The sequence below is a fragment of the Rhyacophila brunnea genome, unplaced genomic scaffold (assembly GCF_057557595.1).
Source record: "Rhyacophila brunnea isolate RB1 unplaced genomic scaffold, BYU_Rbru_1.0 scaffold_23, whole genome shotgun sequence".
NCBI classification, from domain to species: Eukaryota; Metazoa; Arthropoda; class Insecta; order Trichoptera; family Rhyacophilidae; genus Rhyacophila; species Rhyacophila brunnea.
In genome coordinates, this window is record NW_028232893.1 from 26,630,298 (window position 1) to 26,639,866 (window position 9,569).

The 9,569-nt window shown below is 35.7% G+C and overlaps 1 protein-coding gene across 1 annotated transcript; it reads left to right on the plus strand.

The window, feature by feature from the left end:
- The first annotated feature begins 1,593 nt into the window (after positions 1 to 1,593).
- Positions 1,594 to 8,441, plus strand: LOC147069779 (uncharacterized). The gene is made up of 3 exons (XM_085950540.1): positions 1,594 to 1,718; positions 6,544 to 6,669; positions 7,557 to 8,441. Exons 1-3 carry the CDS (start codon positions 1,686 to 1,688, stop codon positions 7,707 to 7,709), a joined length of 312 nt encoding a protein of 103 aa, XP_085806666.1. The 5' UTR covers positions 1,594 to 1,685; the 3' UTR covers positions 7,710 to 8,441.
- Positions 8,442 to 9,569: the final 1,128 nt, after the last annotated feature.

The following is a 9,569-nucleotide window of genomic DNA, read 5'->3' on the forward strand; positions in this document are numbered from 1 at the left end:
ATGACATATTCAATATCGCGTCATAGTAGTTCCATTTTTCTTCGTTCTTCAGATAAGTTTGTGGGTCTGTACTTAATTACTTCTATTATTATTAGGTTTGTAAAAGCAGTAGGTACCAACACATAAATTTTAAATTACATGAATGTACCAAATGTCATTTTATTTTACTCATCAATATTTGATGTTTGTATTTTGGCAATAATTGCTTACCTACTAATAATTAATAATTATTTATTTCTATTTTATAATTTAAATGCAAACTTATTTTAATGCAAATTTTGACAATAATTATTAGTTGGTATCTATTTTTCGTTAAAAATATTAAAGTATTGTATATTATGCATAAAATATATATTTTATAATTTTATCAAAATAAAGATTTATAAATAATGTATGGTATTTCTTTATTTATTGTGCATGAATCATACAGGTAGCCCTCGAATTTCGCACGTAATTGGTTTCTGAAAATGTCTTCGAATGTTAAATGTTCGAAAGAAGAGGGATGTAAAAAAACCATCAAAAGGTGTAGGTAGGTACCTACTTTAAAATATTTATTTATGAATGGGTATAATTACTAGAAGAGACCGAATTGTTAATGAAGAATGCATTGAAAAGTTTGATTTACATTCTAGGTAGTAAATAACCATGTTCATATTCACCTAAGTGGAGCGTATGGATCTCCACATAGTGAAGTTTATCCATAATAACATTTTTTTACGAGTTGTCACCAAACCCACTGGATAGATACATGCATTGGAAATAACAACATGACTTTTTTGGCCCGGCACGAAATCGAGCCCGCGACCGATGACACTAGAGAGACGAATGCTATATAATATAATATCAACTAGTCCACTGTGATTGCAAAATAAACTTCTAAATAGGCACCAAAGATGTTGATTGTTCTATAGAGATTGAGTCTATGTCTAAACATACCTAATATGAAAGTGAGGCAAGAAAAGAATTTCTACTTTTTTTCATAGAAATCGTAAAGTGTTAGTTGGGCCCGTGGATCATTTATTACATAGAAAAATGGTAGGTACTAATGTCAAACTAGAACTTGATTTTTGATAACGAAACCACAGAAGGCTCCATTTGGCAGAATGGTTTCTTTAACATATTTTGTACCTACCTGCATACATAATAATATACTGTCCAACAAGAACTTTTTGGCTATGTGTTAAAACTGTGTACTAACAAGCTCCTCCCATTTAGTCGACGACAGCACCTTTGGCTTGTGCCTAAATCTTCTTGTTGGACAGCGCTAATATACTTACATAAAATAATGATTTATCATCTTGTGATCAGTGCATTTTTGCTAACCGTGGCCCAATTCTAAAATACGTTTTATTCAATTATGTAAAAATAATGCTATATAACTTAATATCGATCTTAAAAAAAGAAAAATTAATATATTATAATATCCTTAAAAGATTGTGAGCAATCATTAAATAATTAAAAAATATAAAATTTTTGTGCTGTAGACTTGACATTATAATATAAGTATTTAAAAATAAAAGGGAAAATTATGACGCAGACTGGCATCCCCGTGCCCTTACAATTTTGACATTTGTGTACTACCGCTTGTGACATATATTTTTGGCCGATTGTTTGCGGAATTCAATTACCAGTTTTGTTTATGAAAACAAGTGCAATTATTAGGTATAACTTCACTATCAGCCACAATGGAAGCTGCGGTTGTCAGTTTGGAGAAATCGGTTAGTATGCAATGAATCAATCGTCTCCACGAAATATTTTTTCGCTATCCTCAAATAATTGACCTGATTATGAACCGAGGAAGACGTAACGTTGATTTTGTTATTATCTCTCGTTGACAAGGGAACCTTATAAGATCCAATTCAACTGGATGTAGTATGGAACAATTTTTATAGTAATCTATCATGTGTCGACAGTAAGCTCGCTGACATAGATATCAATATTTTATTAAAGAAATTTTATTATTACTACTTAAAATAATAGGTAAATAGCAGCGCTCAGCCCCATATCGTCAATCATATAAAAACCGGCCCGAAATTCACATTTTGGTAAATGTGCCACAGATGCCCGCATGAGTTTTTATAACTCTATTTTTAGACCAAACCTAACCTAACCTAACTTAACCTATATAATGTTTGAGGCTTTCACAGTTGTTTTTCATCGTAGTAGATTTTTGGGTTTCCACCGTGTGTCCTTCCTTCTTTCCTCGACGTTTCGGGCTCGTTGCAGAGGCCATTATCAAGAGATGATATGTTTTTATGATGAATGATGAATGACATGAAATCGAAACAATATTCTCAACATCGACAAAGATCCGAAAAATGTTAACACCAGTAAAGGACGCAACCTTAGAACTCGGCAGGTGTATACCAGTTAAGCTGTCGCAGATGCCCAAAATAGTATATAGGCCAAACTACTAGAACAGTAAAGAAGCGTGTGAGTGAACACGAGAGGGCATACCGACTTAAGCATTACACGATGTTAGCAATTGCCGAGCACTCGATGGATACAGGACACAAATTTGACTTTGAAACCAAGATATTGGGTCGGAATAAAGGATATTTCGCACGATTGGTAAAGGAGGCCATTGAAATCCATAGAAGCCCTGAAAATATTAATAGGGATGATGGATTACGGTTACAAATGTCATGGCTTCCGGCACTATCAACAAAATCCAATACAGGAGGACCTCGACTTTCGCACATAATTGGTTCCTGAAAAGGTGTGCGAATGTTGAATGTTCGAAAGTAGAGGGAAGTAAAAAAAAATTAAATTGTGGGTATTTTGAAATATTTATTTATCAAGTAAATATAAGATGTTTAAGAGACATGTTTAAGTGGGGTTTGCGGGTGTTTCCCTTAAAAAGTTATCAAGAGTTAACTCTTTGCCACTCTTCTTTTTCTTATTTTAAATAAAATATTTTAAATGGTAAATCATTAACTTTACAATATTGCTTAACTGCTGGCACGAAATGTAAAGTGAACCAATCTTTTGATATTAACGCAGTAAACCCAGGCTTTTTTATTTGATTACTGGAAGCAATTCTTTATCCTTCCCTTTCAATGCTCGGAGATTTTCTGGTTGATAAATTAACATTGGCATCAATTTTAAATCACCAGCCAAGTTTCCACCAAGAAGCAATGTCAATCGGTTTTTAGAAGGTTTATGCCCAGGGGCAACTGATTTTTCCTTAGATAAGAATGTACGACTAGGCATTTTTTCCAAAATAAACCTGTGTCATCTACATTAAATATTTGGCTAGAGGAATATTCTCCATCTTCAATAATTTTGGATAATGAGGAAATAAATTCTTTTGCAGCATCTTTATCCGCATCAGCCGATTTTCCAGTGAATTTAATATAAACCAACCGTTACTTGCTTGAAAAATCGTGTTAGAATCTTCTTTTTCTAGCCTTCCAATCTTTGTAGAAACTAAGAGCCTTCGCTTGAATAATTTAATTATTCAGAGGGACATCTTTTTGATGTTGGTCGTTGATCCATGATGACAAATATTTTTCCATTTAATCCATAACTATGCCGTGTCCTTTGGAAACAACCTTTAAAGATAATACCACAATTTTGAACGTATTCCTTAATTTTATTTTTATTTTTCAAAATTGAACATATCGTAGTAGACCTGTTTGTATCATACGAACGTCCGATTGAAGCAAAAGATTCACCGCAATCAGAACGACATGTGAATTTTATAAGTCCTTGATTTCTTTTTGTTCGTATCAACACTGCAGTTTTTCCGTTTCTCACTCATGTTTATAAATTTTTAGGGTGAAATATTTCAAATGAAGAAAATTAGCAAAACGCACAACATCACACGCCCGCACGCGCTCCTGCGCAAGACTAAACCTATCCTTGCTAGCTCACAAGCAAAGTGACGGGTGCGAGCAGGATGCAAGTGACGCAAGAAATGCACTTGCCTGTGAGCGAGCAAGAAGGGGATATCTTAACCCCACGGCTAGCGCGACGTTTTAAAAAAACGATTTTTTTTGAAATGTGCGAAATAGCGAATTGTGCGAAAGTCGAACGTTCGTAAGTCGAGGTCCGCCTGTATTCAGTATCTTTGGTCATAACGATTGACACATTACTCTGAGCAATGTTTGCTCTTAGCTAATCGGATTCCTTTTGACATTCTTAGAGCAACGTTTACATTCATCTACACTACATTTCATCATAAAAACATATCATCTCTTGATAATGGCCTCTGCAACGAGCCCGAAATGTCGAGGAAAGAAGGAAGAAGGACACACGGTGGAAACCCAAAAATCTACTACGATAACCTAACCTAACCCAACCTAATATAATCGTAGTGTGATAATGATGCATCGAAATGTATGAAAATTTTAAATTAACAATACAGTAGGTACTTAACTCTCTCAGTAATCCGCCACCCCAAAAACCAGACAAGTGTCCAATTAGTGAAAGCGGCGGATTTTAGTGCATACATACAAAATATGTTAAAAACTAAAACAGGTATTTTGTAAAAATAGTTTTTTTTTTTTGAGAAATTTGTTCTAGCAAATTACGGTTTTATTCATAATCAAAATCAAGTATTTACTAAATTATACATATTTATAAAATAAGTTTATTAACTAAATATTAAACAGTAAATCACTTGACACAACCAGTTGTTCAGTGATGCAGATATTCTTGAATGGCTTAGGATTACTGGCTTTCCCTATGATCAAAAGATTCAGTTTGTGTGTCTCGGTTGGATTGGAGCACGGCATAATTGTGATGCGGTCCTTGGGCACTTTGCTCCCTGGTACATTACTTTCTTCGCGATGAACATACGTTTTACAAAAGAAAAGTTTCCAAAATAAACCCGTCTCATCTGTGTTGTATACCTGTACGCGACGGACTACTGAATTTGACAATCAAATATCGGCGAATTATAGAGCTTGATTTTGCGCTTTCAACTAGTAAAAATACAATTATTACAATACAACAAATATTTAAACAAGTAACTAACACCGTCTGTAAATTATTGTAGTATTATTTCAATAAAAACAAATACGAATGACTGACAAAGTTTAGTGTGCACTATTTATGATGGATCTTAACATCCTACCACCACTCTTCGCCACTGGTATCTTCTACTCTGATTGTTGCCGTTCCTGATTGACACATAAATGCAGCGAAGAATTATTCTTTTAAAATGTCCAGGGATTGTGCATTTCTCAGAGTTGAATTTGTAGGTTTCTGAGTATAGGTCAGGGCAGGCTACTTTGGTAAGATAGTAGGCAGAAAATTACCCGTGTTTAATGAATTGAATAGTATTTGTTCGCTGACATGATTTTTTTATGTGCGTTCATGAGAGACTGAAGGTCGATGAAACTGTCGACTATGAAATTTGCATTCACCAATGTCAAATTTAGGTGAGATTTCTTGCGGTATGACAACGACAAGGATATATTTTGTTTTAGTCTCGTTTATCTGTAGGTCCATTCTTTTGGTTGAGGCGCTTCTGGTGCTGTGGATGCCTTTTTCAGTGCCGATTTTGATGATTATATAAATTTTTAATATTTCATTTCTTTTATTTAATGAATAATTCACAAGATTTGAGAATGTAACATTCTATATATTGAACATACATTACTTGAAAACACCTCAGACATATTCGAAGACGCTTTTATTCTTCAAAATGGACGCCAGCTCGTCGCAGCATTCAGCCAAGAGCCTTGAAACATTAACAATTTTCATTCAAATGTTATATACCCACTAGAAAAAATCACATTTCAAAAAAATACGATGCTCGAAGGGATTTGAACCCTTATAGCCACTGGTATTGCGCCAATATGCTTTAACCAATTAAGCAACTAGCCTCCTACGTAATTGCGATCATCTTGATCAAATCTTGTGAATTGATTTATTAAAAATTTATTGTTAGCAAGTTCAAGTAGATGTTATAACTAACTATTTGGCGAGAGCCGGACGTCGGTTAGTAATTAAGGTAATTAATATGCCTTGATTTAAAACACAAAAACCGATTGTCAATAATAACGCAATTAGGTAGAAGGCTCGTAGCTTAATTGTTTAAAGCATATTGGCGCGGTACCAATGGATATACGGGTTCAAATCCTGTTGAGCATCGTATTTTTTTCAAATGTGATTTTTTTATAGTGGGTGCATATCTGAGGTGTTTTTGAGTTATGTATGAATATATAAATATTATTGGCATATGTCAGCAGCTGCACAGGTTTAATAAATATTGTGCAACTGCTTCAGGCATCATTATCTGCATCCGGTATCGCTGTTTCCAGTGCAGTATTAAAAAGCAGGCAAGCCACGGTGTTGCCATGTCTAAGAACATTCAATGTTATGAATTTATCAGATATTTCTGACTGAAGCTTCACCAAGTATTGCAATCATATCATTGTCATCTTGACAGAATTTCAAATGTTTGCATCGTTTCGTACAACGAATATTTTACAACATTAAGGTAACACCTTGAAATGTTCTTAGAATTGGCATCACCGCCGTTTAGTCCGAATTATTGAGATTCTCCTATAAATGTCTTGCTGTGTGTTTCAGGTGAAAAGAACCGATGAAAGGCTGGACATGATGGCGTTCCGGATAGACACTGTGGAGAAACAGATATCGGAACCTGACCAGAACCCTGAGATGTCTGTCATGAGACTCCTCAAGTCTGTTACGGAGGTTTGAAATCCATATCCCGTAAAGAGATCTGAGCAATAATTATTTTTTTATTAAATGCATGGTTAGAAACTACCGAAAGATAAACTTAAAACTCTCATTAAGGAACTTTAATAGCTCTAAGGCGCCGGGCACATAGAATCAAGCGAACGGGCATTTTGAATGTGAATCATCGAAAATACAACGTGATCAAATATGGCAGAGCACACTGGTTTTGCCAAAGCGCTGTGCCCGCCTGCCCGATACATACGTGAAGGCGCACGCGTTGTTTGGCTTCTCAGCAGGACGAATTAACGAAAATACTACGTATTCAAATATGTCAAAGCCTATTGAACACGGCAAGCAAAAGGGGCGTGCGCTATTTTATTTTATCCGCTTCTGGACGCGTTGTCGATAGACGGGCGCCTTGGCATTATTTTAATAACAATGAAGTCATTGTTTAGTTGCTGGGTGTGCGATATATTGCTAGTAGAATTATGTCATCGTGAATATGAAATACAAGCCGCCGAGAAATAAAATAATATTTTTATTGCTTTGTTATGAGAGGCGCTGAAAATAATAATTATTTAGTTCTTCTCGTGCCCCTTATTACATGGGTGAAGGGTAATGCGCGGGTGGAAGGAGTGTCATTTCGGTTGTATTCGTAGTGAGCGCCCCGATCCGCCGCTTTTGGTGGGCTTCGTCACTAACTGTGGTACATATAATTAAATCCCATGTTGTTGAAAGCTAAGGATGTGGCCTATTAAATAAAGCTGCATGATCTAAATTCTAAACTAAAGAGAAAAATTTACATATTAATAGTTTTCACAGTCTTGTTTCTTCCGTTGCTAGTTATATGTTTAATGTATTGAAATACATATTAACGAATTTGTATTGGGTGCGTACGACAGGTAAAAAACGACTACCAGAACTTGAGGAGAGAGATCCTCGAGGTCCAGGAGCTGCAGCGGCAGGTGAGCGACCGCCTCCGCCAGCAAGTCCAGCAGGTGCAAGGGAGGTTCTCCCATTTGAAGGAGCGCATCGCCGCCGTTCCAAACAACTAAACATACCATTCAATTATCATCATAATATTCATCGATCATCGTCTTTTTTACTTCATATTTGCATTCTAACTAGAATGTATGGTCATCGCACGTCGTCGTCAAGACTACAGCATACCAGAATCCAGTCGGTAGTCGACTATACTTAAACGAAGTGGAACATAAGATTGCCTGTCTCTCGTCCTTTCGAAAGTCTCACTTCCTATAACATGTCTGAGTGTTGAACGGAATGCCTTTCTTCACATCTAATATTCGTACTTCATTACAAGTTTTCGAATACATCCTGTGAAATGGTATTTAATGGTATTCTATTACGATTGATTGAATAAGAGACGGGCAAAATTTATGGTCTTCTGACTCATCTGCGACATCAATTTATTGTCGATAACCGTGAAGAATTCTTCCATCAGCATTTTGGATATCGAAGAAATGCAGCCAAGCAATCGGCAGTGTATCATTTTTATAAATTAAAAAAATAAAGAGTGCGACATTTATAATTGCCAAATTTTGAATTTTGTAATTATATTATTATTCTTATAATGATCTTAAAATCCATAAAAAAACAAAGGACTTGGGTTTTTCCAATGATATTTACTTGTTTCTTAACCGGCTCTCAGATCAGAACTCACCTTGTTTGCAACATGTCGAAAACGTCGATGTGACATGATCGTTATTCACAAAACACACGTTGCCAAATAGACCTCCGCAGATTGGTCGAATGCGACTGTTTGTTTGAAAAAAATTACTCTTTATGCAAATCGACAAGTCGCATGCGACTCAACCTACTTGTCGAGACTGCGCTTCCGCAACCCGCTCTCATCGGCCATTAGCCATTCTTATCTAGACGTAAGGATGCACTGTGCATCGATATATGCCTAACTGACAGATGAATCCAATTTTTTCGCCTTCTACTTAAATTTCTGCGGTACATACCAATCGCTGTTTCCACGTCTGATGACATATTTGCGTAATGGCGTTTGACGTCTAGCGAGAGATTACGTGCGAGTGTCGCTAGGTAGATATGCGATGTCGTGACATGCAACACTGGGTCGCCGGTCTCGAAAGTTTTGATTTATGGCTGTGCGGCACACGAGGTGAGATCTGACGTGAGAGCCGGCTTAGCCTCTACGGGTTACAATAATTTATTCAAGTGTGTCAAATCATCTGTATTTATTGTAAATACATTTCCAATTCAATTCATACATGCAATTCTAAATCTTTCAAACTCTGAATGTTTTTTTACACATTTATGGCGACATTATAAATAAATCATTTAATATTTATAGTACCTAGTAGCAAAATCTTGACCAGAACTTTTTTCTATACTAATAAACACTATAAAATATGTCACTAAACGATTGAAGATTTCTACAATGACAACGCATTGTCTAGAGATTTGTCGACATAACCTCACTTGTGCACAATAATTTTGTCTCGAATTTTTTGTAAATATTTTTACAATATTTATATACTGGTCAGCGTCATGACTATTGTCTATTGTCGATGCATCATTTAAAATGATGTCGATTTTATCAAAAGTTGCGGTAAATATGTTGCAAGGTAAGATGTTGCTGTTGAATAATTAGGTACTTATACCCCTTTTACACATGCATGGATTTACTGCTGACAGTATGTATTATTGCGGCCATAACGAGAAAATGTACCTGTAAACATGTATTATCCTACAGTCGGGAAGATTGTATGCATGAATCAGAAAAGTTCGTAAGCTTCTGAATTACTCACTGTCAGCAGTAAATCCATGTACGTGTAAACAGGGTATTATACCCCGTTTACACATGCATAGATTTACTGTGCACAGTAACAAAATGTATGGGGAAATATGTATTATCCTGCAGTTGGCAA